This window comes from Mobula birostris, chromosome 8, assembly GCF_030028105.1.
Source record: "Mobula birostris isolate sMobBir1 chromosome 8, sMobBir1.hap1, whole genome shotgun sequence".
NCBI classification, from domain to species: domain Eukaryota; kingdom Metazoa; phylum Chordata; class Chondrichthyes; order Myliobatiformes; family Myliobatidae; genus Mobula; species Mobula birostris.
Window position 1 is genome coordinate 75,861,080 of NC_092377.1, and position 21,237 is coordinate 75,882,316.

Consider the following 21,237-nt stretch of genomic DNA (forward strand, 5'->3'; position numbering starts at 1 on the left):
CCTCTACCCTGAGGGTGGCCTTATAATGGCACAAGAGGAGGCCATGGACTGACATGTCCAAATGGGAATCGGAATTAAAATGTTTGGCCGCCGGAAAGCCCTGATTGTGGCCGATGGTGCTCAATGAAGCAGTTCCCCAACTTGCAACAGGTACCACCAATGTAGAAGCCCAGTCAACATAGACAACCCATGAGGATTTGCAGGTGAAGTGTTGCCTCACCTGGAAGGACTGCCTGAGGCCTTGAACGGAGGTGAGGGAGGTGTTATATGGGCAGGTGTTGCACTTAGGCTGTTTGCAGGGATAAGTGCCAGAAGGAGGATGAGTGGGGGAGGGATGCGTGGACAGGGGAATCACATTGGGAGTGATCCCTGCAGAGAGTTGGGGGGAAGTAAAGGTATGTTTAGTGGTATGATCCCTTTGGAGATGGCAGAGGTTGCAGAGGATAATGTGTTGGATGCAGAGGCTGATGGGGTGCTAGGCAAGGACAAGAGGAACTCTGTCACTGTTACGCCATCTTATGTGGCAGGAAAATGGGGTGAGCATGGATGTATGGGAAATGGAGGAAATGTGGGTGAGGCCAGCATCAATAGTGAAGGAAGGGAAACCCCATTCTTTAAAGAGTGAAGACACCTCCAATGTCCTGGAACAGAAAGCCACATACTGGGAACAGATGTGGTGGAAGCCAAGAAACTGAGAAAATGGAAAAAACAGAGGCATTTTTATAGGAGGTGGGGTGGAAAGAGGTATAGTTGTGTTAACTGTGGGAATCAGTAGGTTTATAAAAGATGTCCATTGACAGTTTGTCAGAGAGATCGAGAAAGGTCAGGGCGGTGTCAGAGATGAACCAAGTGAATTTAAGAGCAAGGTGGAAGTTAGAGGCAAAGTTGATAAAATTGACGGGCTCAGCATGGGGTGCATGAAGCAGCACCAATGCAGTTATCAATGTAGTACAGGAAGAGCTGGGGAGTATACCTGGGGATGGCTTTGAACATGGACTGTTCTACGTAGCTAACAAAGAGGCAGGCATAGCTGGCATCCATGTGAGTACCCATAGCTACCCTTGAGTTTGGAGAAAGTGGGAGGAGCTGAAGGAAAAGTTGTTGAGGGTGAGGACCCGTTCAGCCAGATGGAGGAGGGTGGTGGTGGTGGAGGGTTTGCTTGGTCCTTTTGTCAAAAAAAAGCAGAGAACTTTGAATTCGACACTGGTTTAGTGCAAGAAGTCAAAGGCAGGTAGTAGATAGTTGCCTTTCTGACTGGAGGCTTATGATTAGTGGTGTGCTGCAGGGATCAGTGCTGGTTCCGTTGTTGTTTGTCATCTATATTAATGACTTGGATGGTAATGTGGTAAACTGGGTCAACAAATTTGTAGCTGACACCAAGATTGGGGGTGCAGTGGACAGCACTGAAGGCTATCAAAGCTGGAATTGAAAATAGGCAAATGGAATTTAATGCAGATAATTGTGCAATTGAAGGGGAGGGGCAAACTAGGGTAGGGCATACACAGTGACCGGTAGGGTACTAAGGAGTGCAGTAGAACAATGGGATCTCGAAATTCAAATCCATAATTCCTTCTAAGTGGTGTCACAGGTAGCTGAGGTCATAAAGAGAGCTTTTGGCATATTGGCCTTCATAAATCAAAGTACTGAGTACGTGAGTTGGGATGATATGTTAAAGTTGTATAAGAAGTTAGTGAGGCTAAATTTCAAGAATTGTGTGCAGTTCTGGTCACATACCTGCAGGAATGAGATCAATAAGATTATCTTACTGATCAATAAGACAAGACTGCCTGTAACAGCAGCAGATGTACAAAGGACATGCACAGAGTCAACCCCCGTGAGGGGACTGGACCAGATAATATTCTAGCCCATGTACTCAGGGAGTGTGCACACCAGCTCATTGATGTCTTCACAGAACACTTCACTCATCAAGGCTGCTGTCCCCATATGCTTCAAATCAGCCTCCATCATCCCTGTACCAAAGAACTTTACATCTTCAAAATTAAAGAACGGCCACCTGGTGGCTCCGGTGCTATTTATCATGAAGCGCTTTGAATGGCTGGTAATGGCACACATTAGAAACTCTATTCCTGCCACATTGGACACTCTCCAATATGGTTACCACAGAACTACTCTACAACAGATGTTGTAGCACCTGTCATGCAACTGGCTCTGACACACCTCTAAAACAAGGATACTTATGTCAGAATGCTGTTTATGGATTTCAGTTCGGCATTCAACATTATTGTCCCACAGACCCTGGTGAACAAACTCCTTCTCCTTGGTGTAAATATACTACTTTGCAACTGAGAATAAGACTTTCTAACAAACAGACCTTGGGTAGACAACTGCTTCTCCCTCTCCAGTACCCTCAATGCAGATGCCCCCCCCCGACCCCTAGTGCTGTGTGCAAAGCCCATTGCTGTACACATGACTGCACGGCCAAACACCTGAGTAATCACATTGTCAAGTTCGCTGAGGACATGACTGTGGTGGGGTTCATCACCAACAATGATGAGACAGCCTATAGAGAGGAGGTGGTAGAGCTCGAGGGCTGGTGCCAGGCAAATAACCTCTTCCTTAATGTCAACAAGAGAAAGGAGACAGTTATTGACTTCAGAACCTGCGTTCCTCACAGCCCCCTTTACGTTGGTGAAACAGCACTGGAAACTGCATGTAGTTTCAAACTCCTGGGAGTGCACATCACACACAACCTTTCATGGTCCCAGAACAGAACCTACACAGTCAGGAAAGCTCACCGATACCTCTACTTTCTGAGGAGGCTGAACGGCACTGAACTTTACACATTCATATTCATATCATTCTACAGATGCACAGTGGAGAGCATCCTAACAAGCTGCATCACTGCTCGGTACGGAAACTGCACTGCAACAGACAGGAAGCTCTGTAACAGGTAGTCAAAACTGCCCAACGCATCGCCAGCACCAGCCTATCCACCATCAAGGACATACATACAGAAAGGTACCGTGAAAGCCGAAGGACATAGTGGGAGGGTATAAAGGGCTATGGTCCCGGTGCAGGTTCATGGATGAAGCAGAATAACAGTTTATTATGGACTAGATGGGCCAAATTGCCAGTACTGTGGTGTAGTGCTCTTTGTACTTGTTGAAGTACAAAGAAGTCAACAGATATGGCTGGGCCATGATTCACTCACCGGTTGGTATTGTCCATCTATACTTCTGCACATGCACTCATAGAAAAGTTACAATATCTACAAAATAATAATCTCTTCTACATTTCTCACCAGTCCTACAAATGTACAAACAAACAGACTCTTTTAATTTTTGTCTCTTGTTCATCCCTGATTCTACTTGCAACTCCATTCAAGCTATTTGTAAATTGAACTTTTGCAAGCTCATGCTTAATTTTCCCTAACATTGGCAGGTTAGAGTATGGATTAACTATTCCACCCAGAGGATGGAGACAAATTTGATGAGCTGCCTTGAGACATTCTTATACCTGGCTTAACAGTGAGTTAGCACCAGAGCCACATTTTCAATATGTAAACATATACGTAAGTATTTCAAACCTTCTCGGTACTTTTTAAAGTAAATTTTAAGCCTAATTCTTTGACTGCTTTCCCGTTGGAGGAAAGGATATTATTTTGGAGAAATCTGATTTGCACATTTTGGCTTTTATTTCTCTTATGGCTAGGGGGGCGCTCTTGCTTAAATGGAAAGATGCAGTTCCGCCAGCTCACGTTCAATGGCTGCATGATGTGATATCATGTTTAAATTTAGAGAAGATTCGGTGTTCAAGTTCTGAATCTAATCAAGACTTTCAAACATTGTTGGGACCTTTTTTGAACTATTTTTGAAACCTTTGATTTGCCATTAAAGCACAAATGATGGCTAATAATACTTTTTTTTCTTTTTTCTTCTTTACTAATCAACTTCGGTCTTGGTAGTGGGTTAGATTTTTTTTCTTATATAATAAATTTACTATATTTCAATATTATAAATTAATCAATTTGTATGAAAACAGAGTAAGGAGTTTGTATGTGCGATTCAGTATAATGCATTTATTTCTTTTTTCTTGAACTCTGTATTCTCCTATGTAGAAAATTAATAAAAATATTGAAAAAGAAATATACATACTGAAGGGAGGAAGAACTTCAATTATGAGGAAAGGCTGTCAAAGTTAGGAAGGTTTTCTTTGAAAGGCTAAGAGGTGACCTGATAGAGGAATTCAAGATTGAGGTACTTTGATGGAACATTTAGAAAACTATCCATTCAAAAATCAAAAATCATGAATTTAAAATCAGCAGCAAAATAACTACTGGGAAAATGAAGTGAAATTCTTTTGGACTGTGACTTAAATAAAATGGGGGTAAAAGCTGATGCCATAAGTTAAAAGAGTTCATAACATTATTGAAGGCAAGGTACAAACCAGGTAAATACAAACAATGGGAATGGAGGCCAAATAACACTGGTCATTCAGCAACTAGCAGAGTCAAGGTGGGCCAAATGGCCTCCTTCTCTGCCCTAAGCTTCTTTGATCCTATAATTTATGGCAAATGGGAACATTTTAGAGCATATTCAGGTTATATTTAAACCCAGTCCTGGGCTTGCCTGGCAGTTCCTTATGAGCAGACTTACCAGCAGAGAGGATGGTGAAGATGTTCTGATCTGTTCTATCTGTTTAATCTCACCTCTACCAAAGCCCACAGTTGTTGAGACCTGTTGGTGCCACTTACCTCTCTACCTTCTGTTGAAATAATTAATTGAGTGGTATTTCCAGTGCCTGAGATCAGGAACCTCTTATTGAAAATCACAGTATAAATTTAATTCATCTGGTTCAAAGCCTCCATAGCAAAATTCTTACCAACTTTTAGAGTTACATTCATTATATCCACTGCCATCCTATTTTTGCACGTTTATAAATAGTTTTATTTAAATCCTCAAATCATTAAACATATTAAATTTGTTTTAAATGAATACATATTTTTGTCAATTGAACTGGCAGTGGGTTTCATAACGGAATGTCTGCGTTGCGTTGAAGGAAGTCCATTTTATCAGTGAGAATGGATTGTTGGAAGAGCTCAGATACTAAGTCAGGGAACGTCATTCAGGAAGGATTCAGGCTTGGGCAGATCATATGTCTACCACAGCACCGTTTTTAACTTGACACAGTGGTAAATAAATGCACCTTCCTTTGATCTTCGGGATTTCCTGGGTAGACTGGACAATTAGATAAATATCAGCTGCCTTCATCCCGTAGGAAAATATAATCTTAGCCGGGGTAATAGTGGGAGCGGCATTTACTACTGAACGCATCACGGGCTGCTGTGCTTTAAACAAAACAGGGAGGAAAGAAACGGAAATTTATCATGTGCCGCTGTCTCACCTCAAAATGAGAAGTCCAACAGTGGCTTCGGAGGAAAACTTTAAAAATAGACTCGAATGGTGCAAATGACAGCCAGGTTAGACGGCGCTGGAATGCCTGACAATCTGAAGCTGATCTGTGTATTTTTGCTTCGAAGGGTCAACAGCTGGTCCCCGCAGGCAGTCACTGATCAAACGCTTGTGGGAACTCTGGTAGTGAGGCACTGATAAAAGATGCAGGTTGAAACATTTCACACGCATGAAATAGTGGATGGGAAGTCGAGGTGTGCTGGAGGAAGGAAAACCTCCAGGTTGTGCGTGAACATTTCAGATACGATTTATTTGAAGATTTGCTTTTCATAAAGATTAATGAATACTCTCTTCTTTGCTGGCACATGGTCCAAATGGTATCTAAAATAAGCAAACCACATGAAGCGCTGTGTGTGTGTGAGATAGAGTGTGCGTGTCTCTGCGGCTCAATAAATACTGTACAAAAATAATGCAGACTTTAAAAATCTGAAGAACATTGTTTAAAATAGGTTTCAATAAGAAAATTCTCTAAGACAATTTTACAAAGCGAGATCTTCTGCATCTTTTTTTCTGTATTTAACACAAGCTAAATTTTATAAACAAATTAGAGGGATTTAGAGAACAGATGAAGAACGACTGGGCGGGGGGAGGGAGGTCGAAACTATAAAAGTGCCACTTCCTTTGTTTATAGTTCGATTCACTGAAAATGACTCCAATCCCGAGAATGCTTTGAATGCTGTGAGCTGTCTCCACCAACAACTCCCCACCCCCACCAGTCCCTCCAACAGAATTAAACAAATGTGTCTCCCTTTGATTGCCGGGATTCAAAAAAAAGGGCACAAGATTTCCTTTTGAACTGCGAGCCTAGCGCTGCCAAAGGAACGGTCCTCAGAAGTTTGGAGCAGTCAAAAGGAAAGTATCGACAAGGTGCCAAGTGACTGAACTCTGTTGTGTGGTATTTTTATGGCTTGGGTGCGCATATCCAGCGAACTGGATGTCTGTCCTCAAACGGAAACAAAATAGCTTCTCCAGAAAGTATTCAGTCTACTAATCCGCACCCAGGAGAGAACCTGCTCTTAATACTCCCTGGCTTCCTGAAACTGTCTTTTGTATACTTCATCTGAGGGGTTATCTGTACATTTTAGACCATTATTTGGAGGTCTGACCTCATTGTACCTGCTCCAGTCCCCTTTGCAAATAATCCACGGAAGGATATCCACTTTATAATGCAGCTCCGCTGAGAATTCGGTGCTAATGAGGTTTGGAGTCCCCCCGCCTTTACCCCGTGTGATGAGCTGCAAGTTCTCATCATAGCAACAGTGCTGGGCAGCCAGCGTCGTGCTTTCTAGGGAGAGCATAGAGCGAATGCAGTAACGCGCGGTTGGCTTGTAGATTTCCAGGCGCTCCTTCGGACCACTTGCATCTTTCCAGCGAAAGTCCTTGCGTTTGGCTCGATCGTAGATATCAGTCGTGCTATAGGCAATCTCAGTTGGATAGGAGCAAGGGCAGCTGGGAAGGTCATTCACAACTTTATGCATATATTTCTTTAGGAATTCACTTTTACAGTTCATCCATCTTTCGCAGCTGTCCGTATCTGATTGGGTAGAGATTGGTAAGGGAAAAAAAGGAAAATAAGGAAAATAATCATAAAGTTAGCATTCAATTTAAAGGGGCATTTCACCATTGTAGAAAACCATTTCAAGACCTGCATAAAACCCATTACTGAACAGCTATGATATTCCCCAGAAATGTTTGCAAGTCAAGCCATTTTTATTAGTAACACACACACAAAATGCTGCAGGCCAGGCAGCGTCTATGGAAAGGAATAAAGAGTTGACGTTTTAAAGAATAAAGATCCTGCATCAGGACTTATGTTATGCACAGACATGATAGTTTTTGCAATTGCACTGAATGACTACTCTGGGGATAAAAAAAAGACTTTACAAACATTGGTACCTTAAGCTTTCCCCCCTCAATTATATTTAATTTTACTTCAGAACAATTGATCATTAAGCTGGAAATTAGTAATAGAATCAGAGACAGGAGTCAGTTCTGCCATTCAATGAGATCACTGCTAATCTGTGACCCAACTCCACCCACCCTATTTGGCTGCACATCATTCAGCATCTTTGCCTTGCGGGGAAAAAACAGTTATTTGTGCCAATATAATGATGACTTGAGGTAACATCTACTGCATTTTGTTGGAGTGAATTCCACCATTCCGCGAACAAAAAAGAGAAAAACAGCTAGCCAACTAGCTTCTATTACTTTGATTCTGAACTTTGCATGTAGGAAATGCCTCAGCTATTTCAAAATATCCAGTTAATTTGATTCCACCGATAAAGAAGTTAAAATGGGAGACCACAGAAACATTTATCACGCCGATGAACTGCAACGTTCTCTTGCAAAGCACAGAAAGATGCGAAATAATGCAGCCTCTGCAGATCACAGTGAATTCCATTCATCTTTTGACGTTCAACAGGAATACCACTGCCTAATCACCCACCGTCAACATCCTGGGGGTGGTCACTACCAATCAGAAATCTAACTGCACAAGTACAGAGGGTTCAAGGGCAGGCAGCAAATAACTTGCGTCTTGGTCCCTCAACTTTCCTTCAACTACGTTGCCTAAACCAAAACCATGAAGGAACACTTGCCTGGATGAAGAGACTCAAACAATACTCAAACACCATCCAGGGCAACGCAACCTGCCTGCACACTACCCTGTCCAATGTCCTAAACGTTCTTTCCCTGTTCTACTGATGTACCATGATTACACTCTACACCTCCAAAATGGTAGCTCAGTAAGGTAGACTTCAGTGCTGCAGGGAAAGCTTGATACTGAGAAGGACCAAGGTAGCAGGCATTTTGTGAGTGTCACCAGCTGCACACTAATATCCAAGGCTGAAAATGTAATTGTCTTTTATTTAAATCCAGTGACTCAAAACCTGGCATTCACTCATTCACTGTGGGATTACCTTCATGATATGGATTTCAATAGCCACCACAGCTTTCTCAAGAGCAAACATTCATGTACGCCTGCATTCCAAGTTTAAAATCAATATCATTCTGCCATCAGGAGTTTGGAAATCCTCAAAGATTGCTGCAGTGGGGCTGTTTTCCTTATTCTCTCTCAAGTCTTCCACATGGAGAAGCCTGTGGCATCAGTTTACGGCAGTTAACACTGACTCAACCCATGGGGACATCGGCTGTGAATCACCCGGGGTGTGCCACGTTTGGAACCTAAAGGCCTTCATCATTATGCCATCCTGTTAATTAAATCCTTACAAAGACAGCACTTATACACAACCAGTTCATGCAATAAGGGAAACACAGTTTAAGAGGTAAATGACCGTCATGTATCAATTCTGTTGTGATTTTACATCTGACATCTCTGTGACTCAGTTTTTGTTTTAGGTAAATTAGAACAATACAGTGTTGAAGAAGAAAGGAAAAGTTTCTTGTGTTTTTGTACGTGCAAAGGTGTTACATCGCTAAAAATATCAGATTCTCAGTAACACTTGGATAAATATCAATAATTTAAGGTTGGTTACATGCCTCACTGCCATACCAGCTTCATGCTTCTTGGAAATAACATAGGAATTTGAATATAAAGCCATTTACCTCTCAAAGCAGTTATGCATTTGATGAGATCATAGCTGTTACGTATATTAGCTTCATAAACCACCCTTTATCACTTAATCTACAGTATATTCTTAACAGGCATCTATCAAATTTGAAATGAAGTTTACAAAATGGCAATGGGAAAGAGTATCAAACATGAAACTTGGTGCTGCAGGAGTTTCTGAGCTTCACATATCAAAGGTTTATTTCTAATTTTAAAGACAACATTTCCTAGTTCAAGATTCCATAATCAGTGGAAGCCATTCTTTTCTACTGACCCTTTAGGTTTGAATTACTTGAAACAGATTTGATCAAATCACTGCTTATCCTTCAAGTCCAGCAAACACCACTCAGGTTTATATGTTGTCATTAACTTTTTGCTATCTAGTATGATGCTGCGCTCTCGCCAAGGAGATCCTATGTTTCCTAAGGTGCAGTGCCTGAACTGCCTTCTGTATTCCAAGCATAGTGCATCCAGGGCTTTCTACAGCCTAGGCATAATCTCTTCCTCTGTGATCCTGTCCTTGAGATACATGGGCCATTGTTCTATTCACCTTTTTAAATTTGTCTGCACCCTTCAATGATGCTTGAATCTCATTGGATGTCCACTACTTCAATCTTTCAACATTTAGAAAATACTAGCATTTAATATTTTCATACCCAGCTTGGGTGACCACATTTCCTCCATTGCAATGATTTTACCCATGCAATAAATATGCTGCCTGGCCTGCTGCGTTCACCAGCAACTTTGATGTGTGTTGCTTACATTTTTCATACCTCATTTTGGGCAAAACTATCACCTTACCTATTCCAAACAATTCTGTTGCGTTTATGTCTTCACCTCCAGCCATTAGACTCATTTCAGTCGCAGCAGTCTTGAAAGTGTCTTCAATTCCTTCGGAGGGGACAGAAAAATAAACAAGATTTTTAAAAATTGAAATACTTAAAATAGGGAGACTTGTATTTCTATGGCATCTAGCTTGGCACATTAAGATCCAACGAAGTCCTTCTGAAGTGCAGTCACTGTACTACAAGAAACAGAGTAACCAAATTACATATGGCATGCTCCTACAAGCAGCGACGTGATAAGCGTCCAGGTAGTTTGGCCATAGTGATTGATCATCAAACATTAAACATTAAAGATAAATCCCGCTTTTCAGATAGTGACTTGGAATATTTTATATCTGTTGGGAGGTCTACACCTCAACTGAAGGACCATCCTCAAAAACTGGCCTCCTCAATTTGTGCGTGCACGCATCTGGGCCCACAACCTTCTGACCCTGGTAAGAATTACCCACTGCTGTCATGAGGGAGCGCACTAAAGCCTGAATTGGTCAGGAAAATATGACTGGTGCCTCAACAGGACAGAATTTGGATGTTCATGTCTCTTTGTTGCTAATCAGCAGCATCCATTGGAGGTTTGCCAGTTTGCTAACTAATTGCTAATTAGCAGGCCTGATTACAGTGCAGTAATCTACTTTTTTGAAATGGACATGCGGGAACATTTCCACCTACCCTCTATCCACACGCTTTGGTGCAATTCACTGAAGGCACAGTTCAAGATTAGACTTGTGAAGAAAGCTGCATCGATTAAACTATCTTGAATTATTTTATCAATTGATAGATTCCAATTCACACTGTTGTGCCGTCTAAATATGGCTGGATTTTAACCAGTTTCCCTTTTGCTAATGCTGGCAGAACAAAGTCCAAATGTATTTTTATAATGTGCCTGCTGAAAGACTTCACTTTCTCATTAATTGCATTAGACAGAAAGAAGAAAGTATTTGCATTAATATGGAGTGCCTTTCATGACATCCCAACCATTTACACAATCAATAAAGGAAGTTTGAAGTGTAGTCACTGTTAAACTGTAGCAGCCAAATGGACAACAGCAGGCTCATACAATCAGCAGTGAGATAAACAGCCAGACACTTTGTTCTAGCAGTATTGCCTGAGAGATAAATTTTGGGCTGGACCTGAGGGAGAACACGGTCCTTGCTCTACCGGATGGGTGTTGTGCTCAAGTGTCTGAAGTAGGCCTTATGCCCATGGACTTCTGAGCCACAGTTAATAATGAATAATTGTCTCTATGGTAGAGTGGAGGCATTTTAGATAGATAGATAGATAGATAGATATACTTTATTGATCCCGAGGGAAATTGGGTTTCGTTACAGCTGCGCCAACCAAGAATAGAGCGTAAATATAGCAATACAAAACCACAAACAATCAAATAACAAAATGCAAACTATGCCAGATGGAAAATAAGTCCAGGACTAGTCTATTGGCTCTGGGTGTTTGACTCTCCACGGGAGGAGCTGCACGTTTGATGGCCACAGGCAGGAACGACCTCCCGTGCCACCCAGTATTGAATCTCGGTGGAATGTGGCCGAAGTCCAACAGTAAAAGGTTCAATATCCGGTCTACAAACACGTTCCTCGATTGTAATATGACCCGGATTGCACCATTTGTTGTTAACCAGAACAGTAAGCACCCAACTCCTTTACGCTCTCAGTGCACATACCCTAAGGTGGCAATCAAGATTTGCAAGTGTCAGCCCTGGTTGCTGAGCTGAAGGCTCTGGAGTGGAACTACTACAAGATCAGCTGCTTTCAAAATGGGTGCCTAATGTAGATGTAAAAATTGCATCAACTATCTATAATTTTGTATTCAAACCAAGAAAAGCTTAAAGTCACTCTTCAGTTCTGTAAGAAGAAAATTAGTAACTCATGCATATTTTCAAAGTTGTAATAATGCCTTGGCCTCCACAGTTCCCCTTTGAACCTATTGCAGAAACCTTAATTGGTGAGAGTACAAAAGAGGTTACTTAGTAATTAGTTAGAAAGTCCTTAAGAAGGAACTAGAGCTAAATTATTGGGTCTGAGGTGTGTGACATGTGCTGTGTGTTTGATGATAGAAACTACAAAAAAAATGGATTTGGTTTGGTTTTCTCCATCAGGAATAACATTTTGAAACTTTAAAATGTGAAAATAATGTGCAGCACTGAGCTAATGTTTTCTTCACCCTGGAATATAAAGGGTAAATGTTATGAGGCTCTGAGCCATTGGAAGAATTTTGCATACGGACATGCTATATTGATACACCATGAGTATTACAGGCTGTAATTTTTCTCCAATGATTTGTCAAGACAGAGATTGATGGGCTGCATGCCAGAGTTTGCCAAGGTGCCCAAACAGTGTTGACAGCGTTTCGGCAGAGCAGTTTACTCTAAGCCAATGGGAATAATTTTCCTCTAGCAATACCAGCAGCAAACATTAATTTTGAAGGACTTGTCAATGGAAGTAATTTGTTTATTTTGGAGATGGTGGAAAAATTTGAGCACTATGATTTGCACTCCACTGGCGTCAACTGTGGGTCAGTGGGCAGTGCCATGTTAGGCGGGTGTGGTTTCCAACCCTGTTCCAAGCAGAGAAATGTGGGTTGATAGCGAAATGTGATACTGAGGGCAGGATATCAAACCCACAGTCCTGCCTGAATTATCAGGCACCTACAGAAGACTCCAGGGGACTGCTATTAAGATGAGCAGGAAGCCTTTGTAATCGTGCCTTGTTTGATGAATTAATGAATGATGAATGATGAACACTGAACTCCAGTCTCCTGGCCAATATTAATCCATCAATCAGCATCACCAAAGAGATTATCTGCTCATTATCCCAATCACAAGTGCCCTTTGGCTGCTGCACTTCCTCCTTCCAACAATGACTACACTTCAGCAGAGCTTCACTGGCTGCAATGTGTCCAAGGACATTCCAGGACAGGTGCCTCTGCCTAAACAGGTGCATTCTGTAGATGCTGGAAATCCACAGCAACACACAAAATGTTGGAGGAACTTAGCAGATCAGTCAGTATCTATGGAGGGAATAAAACAGTTGGCATTTCGGGCTGAGCCCCTTCACCAGGACTGGAAAGGAAGGGGACTGAAACCAGACAAAGAAATTGGGGGAAGGGGAAAGAGTACAAGGCTGGCAAGTGATAGGTGAGACCAAGTGAGGGGAGAAGGTGGGTGGGTGGGTGGGGAACTGTAGGAATGCTTTATTTCATTGCTACAGTGGTCAGTTACCATGGCAAATTTCACCTAGACGTGATAGGCTTGCACTTCCCTAATCCCGGTCTGACCTTGAGTCACTGCTCCAGATATTTCTGAAATAATCATTTCATGGAGAAATGTATGTCAGTGCTTGCAGTGCCATGGTGGTTATGGTGGAGGGATGGAAATCCCTGTAGTGGTTATAGTAGCATTCCTGAACTACAGAGGGAATCAGAATCAGGTTTTTTATCAAGTCAGGTCAAGCCAAGTCGCTTTTTATTGTCATTTCGACCATAAACCGCTGGTACAGTACACTGTAAAAACAAAACAACGTTCTTCCAGGACCATAGTGCTACATGAAACAACACAACAACTACACTACACTACAGACCTGCACAGGACTACATAAAGTGTACAAAACAGTGCAGGGCAGTACAATAAATAATAAACAAGACAATAGGCACAGTAGAGGACAAATTACAATATAATAACAAATGATGTAGATGTCAGTCTAGGCTCTGGGTATTGAGGAGTCTGATGGCTTGGGGGAAGAAACTGTTGCACAGTCTGGTCATGAGAGCCCGAATGCTTCCAGGTGAAGGAGGTGAAGGAGGGGTGCATGGGGTCCTTCATAATGTTGGCTTTACGGGTGCAGCGTGTGGTGTAAATGCCTCTAATGACGGGGAGAGAGACCCCGATGATCTTCTCAGCTGACTTCACTATCCACTGCAGGGTCCTGCGAACCGAGATGGTGCAATTCCCAAGCCAGACAGTGATGCAGCTGCTCAGGATGCTCTCGATACATCCTCTGTAGAATGTGGTGAAGATGGCGGGTGGGAGATGGACTTTTCTCAGCCTTCGCAGAAAGTAGAGATGGTGCTGGGCTTTCTTGGCTATGGAACTGGTGTTGAAGGACCAGGTGAGATTCTCCGCCAGGTGAACACCAAGAAATTTGGTGCTCTTAACGATCTCAATGGAGGTTCGTTGTTTTGCAGCAGCATTATACACCAATACATTTTAAAAATTACTACACATTAAAATAAAAAATGTATTAAAGAAGTGGAAGGAGCAAAATAGTGAGGTAATATTTGTGAGTTTATGGTCTGTTCTGAAATATGATGGTGGAAGGGAAGAAACTGTTCTTGAAAAGCTGAGTGTGGGTCTTGCAGGCTCCCATACCCCCTCCCAGATGATAGTAATGAGAAGAAATCATGTCCTGGGTGGTAGGGGTCCTTAGCGATGGATGCTGTCTTCTGCTGATACACACCTAATTCTTTGAAATAGCCTTAGAAGATCGATGAGGAAAGAGATTATCACTTGAGAGGGGAAGAAGGCAGCTACCCATATATAGAAGGACCATCACACGCTGGAGGAACTAAGAGGCTCAGGAAGCATCTGAGAGGAATAGATATTTGACGTTTTGGGTCAAGACCCTTCGCATCAATTGAAAGCCAGAGGAGAGATAACCGGTATAAAAACTATGCAGGGAAGGGATGGAACAAGAGCTGGCAGGTGGCTCCAGGTGAAGGGGGTAATAAGCAGATGAAGGAGGTGATAAGCAGGGAAGGGATGGAACAAGAGCTGGCAGGTGGCTCCAGGTGAAGGGGGTAATAAGCAGATGAAGGAGGTGATAAGCAGGGAAGGGATGGAACAAGAGCTGGCAGGTGGCTCCAGGTGAAGGGGGTAATAAGCAGATGAAGGAGGTGATAAGCAGGGAAGGGATGGAACAAGAGCTGGCAGGTGGCTCCAGGTGAAGGGGGTAATAAGCAGATGAAGGAGGTGATAAGCAGGGAAGGGATGGAACAAGAGCTGGCAGGTGGCTCCAGGTGAAGGGGGTAATAAGCAGATGAAAGAGGTGATAAGCAGGGAAGGGATGGAACAAAAGCTTGCAGGTGGATCCAGGTGAAGGGGATGATAAGCAGATGAAGGAGGAGGGAGTGACAAAAGTGCTGAAGTAGAGTCCATAGTCCATCTCTTAAGAGTGGAAAGGATTACTTTTCACTTTGGAGCTATCCCATACCATTGTTTACATCTACCACAAAATCATTGCTGGCACAATTGACACCTCTAGGCACCACTTACATCTCCTTTGGCTTTTTTTGATTACCATTTACTTCAGATTTCCTAAAAGACACTATAATGCTAGATAATTTCTGCTCTAATGTTTTAAGGTTGTATGATTTCCATCTAACTCCAAGATTCACACCCATGATTTTAAAAAAAATGGGTATTGACAAGGTCACTTTCTGCATTTCTTCAGAAAATCTAAATTACAAAGGCACTATAACACTGGTTTGTATCAGTGATGCTCCAATGGTCACATTGAATTATAAGAAGCTTGGGTTAGAATTCAGTTTTAACATAAAATGGGATCACTCTGCAGCAGAGTGTAAAATAAACGTCAGTGACATAACATCTCACGATATGCATCTGCCCTTATTTTTTATGATTTTGCATTTCCTAGTAGAAGGTGCCCAGAACTATCCATTAAAGGCTGTACAGAATTTTCCTGCAATTATGCCCATTTTGCACAGGATTTACACTTGGCATTTTTTTCTAATGAATATGAAAATGAGCTGATCCAGGAAACACTCAAGCAAATACCTTATTGTATTGCACTCTTGGATCTGAGTAAGAAAGCTGTGTGTTCTGGTCCTGCACCAGAGGCCTGAGCACCGAACTCTAACTTGGCATTCCCTATAGGATCCCAACATAAAAGATCCTGTTGTACCAAAACCAGAAGTACTAGCCAATCAAGCAGCTTTTGTGGAAAGATAAACCAGTTAATGTTTCAAGTCATCCCTCCACTTTTCCTACAATTCTATGGAAGGTCCCTGACCCAAAGTGTTAACTGGTTTCTCCTTCCACAGATGCTGCTTGACTGGCTGAGCTTTTCCAGCATTTTTGTGTTTTTGTTTCAGATTCTAGCATCTGCAGTTTTATTTGTTTTCCATCCTATGTGTCCTAAGCCAAATATTTATTCTTCTACTAATGCCACTGAAAGAAGAGGTAACGTGGCCATTGCTATTTGTGAAGCTGCACTGTGCATCAAGAAGGAAAGACAAGACTGCAGATGCTGGAATCTGGAACAACAAACAACCTGCTGAAGGATCTTATCTGTCTGAGCAGCAACTGTGAGGTGAAAGAAGATTAGCAGAGACATAGATGAGGTAGATGGCCAAAATCTTTCTCCCATGGCAGGGGTATCTACAAGAGAGCACACTGCCGGAGGAGGTAGTCAAATCAGACAAAATCATTATGTTTAACAGGCACTCAAACAGACGCTTAAATAGGCAAGGCATGGGAGGATATGGTCCTTATGTGGCCAAAAGGGATTAGTGTGGATGGGTAAAAAGGACAACAAAGATGTGATGGGCTGAAGGGCCTCCTTCTGTGCTGAACTACTCTATGATTCCTTGACATTTTCACCATGGCTACACTTGTTCGATACTTCACTGAGTAACAGCCGTGACTATTCTAATTGCTCCAGAGTGACTCCACTTGTGGCTCCAGCAACCAGGTTCAGTCCTGACTTAACTATGTGGAGTTTGTGCAGAGCGTAACTGTGTGAATTTCTTCAGGGTGCTCTAGTTTCCTCCCACATCCCAAAGACATGCAGCATGGCAGGTTAAAATAGCCATTGTCAATTGCTCTTGGTGTGTAGGCGAGTAGTAGACTCAGAGGAAAGTTGATGGAAATGTGGGGAGAAAAATATGGGAATAGCATATTGGATGCTTAATGGCTAGTGTAAATTTGATGGGCTGAATGGTCCAAATCCATGATTCCTACTTTCTCTATGATCTTCTTTATAAGAGTTTTAGAACTGGAGAACAAACAATTAATGTGCAGAGAGAATTAGAAGGTTCCAAATCTCAGTGAAAGATTTTTCCCTTTGCATCTTGATTAAGACTGCCTTTTGACTTTCTTTTCTCGACAAGGAAAACGTATGTAATCATAAAACTAAAACTCCCCAAAATTCTCTACTGCCAATAAACTTCCCAAAGGTAGTCATTATTATGATATTAGAAATGCAACAGTCATTTTATTGCCAGTGGGATCATGGTATGCTGTTAAATAAATGATTTCTTCTCTGTATATTTTAGTTGAAGGATGAAAATTACCCAGAAAATTGAGGAAAACTTCTTTATCCGTGATGAAAAATACTGTTCAACTTCCTGCATCTACCTGGGAAGGAAGGTGGAGCCTATCAGGTAAATGGAAATGTTAAATTTCCTGTTTACGGAAATGGGCAATTAATCATGTGGTTGTTCAAAATGAAACATCATTCCTTCAACCATTAAAAAAAATACAGTTAAAATAGAGGGAAGTTATCCACTCATTCATTGCTTTGGCTCACTGGTTTGAGTATCAGAAAGATGAGGCTTTTTCCAAGCTCCTTGTTGCAAAAGTCCTTTATACTTTTCTTCAGGGATCAGCTCAGTGGGGCTCTTTAGAAAGCAACCCCGCAATAGGGAATCTATCAACGCTATGACGTTGCTTCTCAAAGATCAATACCAGTTCTTGAATCTGCTCAAAAAGCTGTTTATACAGAAACTTTACAGATGGTAGATATCAGATTTGGCATGGTGGTAGGGTAGTACTGTCATCATGGAATCAGAAGGTTATGGGTTCAGATCCCACTGAAGATATAATCTAGCCAAGCACAACACTGTTGGAAGTACTGTCTGTCAATTAAGACTTTAATCAGAGACCTCAGGTTGATCCACGTTGCTTTCTTGGCTCTGCAAAGAAGTCAGAAATTAGCAGCAGCTGCCTGGAATGAGCTTAAGATCTAAAGTTATGACCGGTACAGAAGGTGAAGGCACAAGAGATCGGAGGTGTTTTAACAAATTGATTCTAAAATTGGTTGGGAACGGGGAGAAATAAAGTAATTTTTAGGGGATGCATGTTTTTTCTGACAGAAAATCTGTAACAAGTGCTGGAACCTCTGTTGCATATTGGATGAGAGTATAAAGTGTATGATTAGGAAGTCTGCACATGGCACATTAAATTGGTGGAGGTACAGATAACAAAGCAGGGTGCCTAAAGACAAGGTGGGACACAGATCAAAGTCCAAAGTAAAATTTATGATCAGAGTACATACATGTCACCACATACAACCCTAAGATTCTTTTTCTGCGGGCATACTTAGCAAATCTATAGAACAGTAACTGTAAACTGGATCAATGGACAACAAACTGTGAAAATGCAAATATAAATGAATAGCAATAAATAACCAGCATGAAATAACAAGAATCCTTAAACTGAAGCTGTCAGTTGTGGGAACACTAGAAGTGGAATGAGTGCAGTTATCCCTTTTGTTCAAGAGACTGATGGCTGTGGGGTAGTAACTGTTCTTGTACCTGGTGGTAAGAGTCTTGAGGAAATTGTACCTTCTACCAGATGGTGGCAGTGAGAAAAGCGCATGGCCTGGGTGGTGAGGATCTTTGATGATGGATGTTGCTTTACTACTGCAATGTTTCATGTAGTTGTGCTCAACGATTGAGAGGGTTTTACCTCTGGTGTACTGGGCCAAATCCACTACCTCTTGTAGGATTTTCCGCTCAAAGTCATTGGTGTTCCCATACCAGGCCGTAATGCAGCCAGTCAGCACACTTTCCACCTCACATCTATAGAAGTTCGCCAAGGGTTTTGATGACATGCCGAATCTCCACAGACTCCTGAGGAAGTAGAGGCAGAGCCGTGCTTTCTTTGCAATTACATTTATATGATGGGTCCCGGACAGGTCCCCTGAGATAGTGACACCTGGAAATTTAAAGTTACTGACCCTCTCTACCTCTAATCCCCTGATGAGTACTGGCTCAAGGACTTCTGGTTTCCCTCTCCTAAAGTCTACAATCAGTTCTTTGGTCTTATTGACGTTGAGCGAGAGGTTGTTGTTATTACATCACTCAGCCAGATTTTCAGTCTCTCTCCTGTATGCTGATTCATCGCCACCTTTGATACAGCCCACATCAGTGGTGTCATCAGCAAACTTGTACATGGTGTTGGAGCAGTACTTAGACACACAATCATAAGTGTAGAAAAGTAGAGCAGGGGGCTAAGTACACATCCCTGTGGTCCTCCTGCACTGATGGAGATTGTGGAGGAGATATCTTTGCCTCTCCAAACTGACTGAGGTCCACAAGTGAGGAAATCCAGGATTCAATTGCACAAGGGAGCATTAAGGCCCAGCTCTTGGAATTTACTGATGTGTTTTGAGGGGATGATTGTATTAAATGCTGTGCTGTAATCGATAAAGGGCAGCCTGACATCTTTGCTGTCCAGATGTTCCAGGGTTGTGTGAAGTGTCAATGAGGGTTGCTTCAGTAGGCAAATTGGAGTGGATACAAGTCACCAATGAGACAGGAGTTGATAATAACCAGCCTCTCAAAGCACTTCATCACTGTGGATGTAAGTGCAACTGGGCAATAGTCATTGAGGCAGTTTACCATGCTGTACTAAAGCACTGGTATGATTGAAACCTGCTTGAAGCAGGTGGGTACCACATACTGCTGGAGTGAGAGGTTGAAGATATCTGTGAATACACTGACAGATCAGCTGATAAACTGGGTGCAGCAGTGGTAGATGAAATTCAATCCAGATTTGTGTCAAATAATGCATTTTGGGTGATCAAATTTAGACTGGACACTGCAAATAAATAGCAGGGTCACTGATGTACAGAGGAACACTGGGTGTAAATCCATAGTTAACTGAAAGAGGTGACACAGATCGATGAGCGGATAGGGTAGCAAGAAAGTAATTTCATATGCCTGCCTTGACAGCAGACACATTGAACATGAAAGCAGGCATGTCCTGTTACAGCCGCACGCAGCGTTGACTGTACCTTACATTTAAAGTATTCTATACAACTCTCATCAGAATCAGATTTGTTATCACTGACACATGCTTTGAAATCTGTTATTTTATGGCAGTAGTACAGTGCAAAACAAAAAAAAATTACTATGTCACAAAGATAAATGAGTACTGCAAAAGAGGAATAGTGAGGTAGTGTTCATGGACCATTCAGAAATCTGGAAGTAGAAAAGGAGAAGCTGCTCTTCAAGTGTTAAACGTGGATCTTCAGGTTCCTGTACCTCCTAATGAGAGAGCGCTTGCCCTGGATGGCGAGGTTCCTTAACGATAGCCGCCGCCTTCTTGAGGCACCGCCTCATGAATGTGTCCTTGAAGTTGGGGAGTGTTGAGGAGCTGGCTGAGTCTACAACCATGTGTAGCCTCCTTTGATGCCCATTCCACACAACAGTAGGGATATGGTCGCATTAGAGAAAATGTTGCCTGGAGCGGAGGGCTGTGGTTATAACAGAGAGATTGCTTACTCTCTCTAGAGCATAGGAGGCTGAGAGGCGACCCTATGTATATTTATAAAATTATGCATAGGATAGACAGAATATTTATTCCAGCACAAGAAATTCTAGAACTCAAGGGCACAGATTTAAGGTGAGAATGCGGAGGTTTAAAGGATAGCTGAGGGGAATGCTTTTCTACACAGAGGGTAGTAAATATCTGGGACAAGTTGCCAAAGGAGGTAGTGAAGGCAGATAAAATTACAACATTAAAGAGATATTTGGACAGGTGCTTAGATAGGAAAATAGAAGAGAGATATAGGCCCATTGTGGGAAAATGGGATTTGTGTGGACAGGCATCATAGTCTGTAGGGCAAGTGGGCTGAATGGCCTCTTTCTGTGCTACGTATTTCTGTGACAACTCTACCTGAGGTTGTAAGAGATCTCAGAAGAATGTATTGTTATTAAATAGCAGAGTTTCAGAGAAAATGCACTTAGTGAAATCTGTATGTTCTGTAAGTAAACTGTCATTTTTCAGTCAAGTGTAAACTTTGAGTGTTACATTACTGTTGATGTAGTCTGGGAGTGTGTTATGCTGCAGGAAAAAAGTGCATGGGAGTGAAAGCCTTGATGAGAAATGAGCATACAAATTTCCCCAGAAGGACTCAGAAATAACTACTGCACATTAAACTGATTTCCAACAGCACTGCAACTTTTTTTTTCCTGAAATATTTGATTGATTTGTAACAAATTTTAGCCCTAGTCTGGCTTCTCAAATGGACATTAGTGATGCAAATGTACCAGCTGAGGAAGAGCAGAGGAGTTATCCCATGTCCTGTCCAATAGTCACTTGCACTTCTTATACTTAACTGCTATTTGTAGAATCTTGCAG

The 21,237-nt window shown here is 42.0% G+C and overlaps 1 protein-coding gene across 2 annotated transcripts in view; it reads right to left on the reverse strand.

The window, feature by feature from the left end:
- Window positions 1–5,846: 5,846 nt before the first annotated feature.
- The window catches only part of ism1 (isthmin 1), an 89,360-nt gene continuing 73,969 nt past the window's right edge, over window positions 5,847–21,237 (reverse strand). For both annotated transcript variants that reach the window (XM_072265483.1, XM_072265482.1), the window contains 2 exons: window positions 9,802–9,891; window positions 5,847–6,966 (listed from right to left, as the gene is read on the reverse strand). In XM_072265483.1, the coding sequence (XP_072121584.1) occupies window positions 6,449–6,966; window positions 9,802–9,891 (608 nt within the window). In that variant the 3' untranslated portion in view covers window positions 5,847–6,448. The remainder of the gene's footprint in view (window positions 6,967–9,801; window positions 9,892–21,237) is intronic.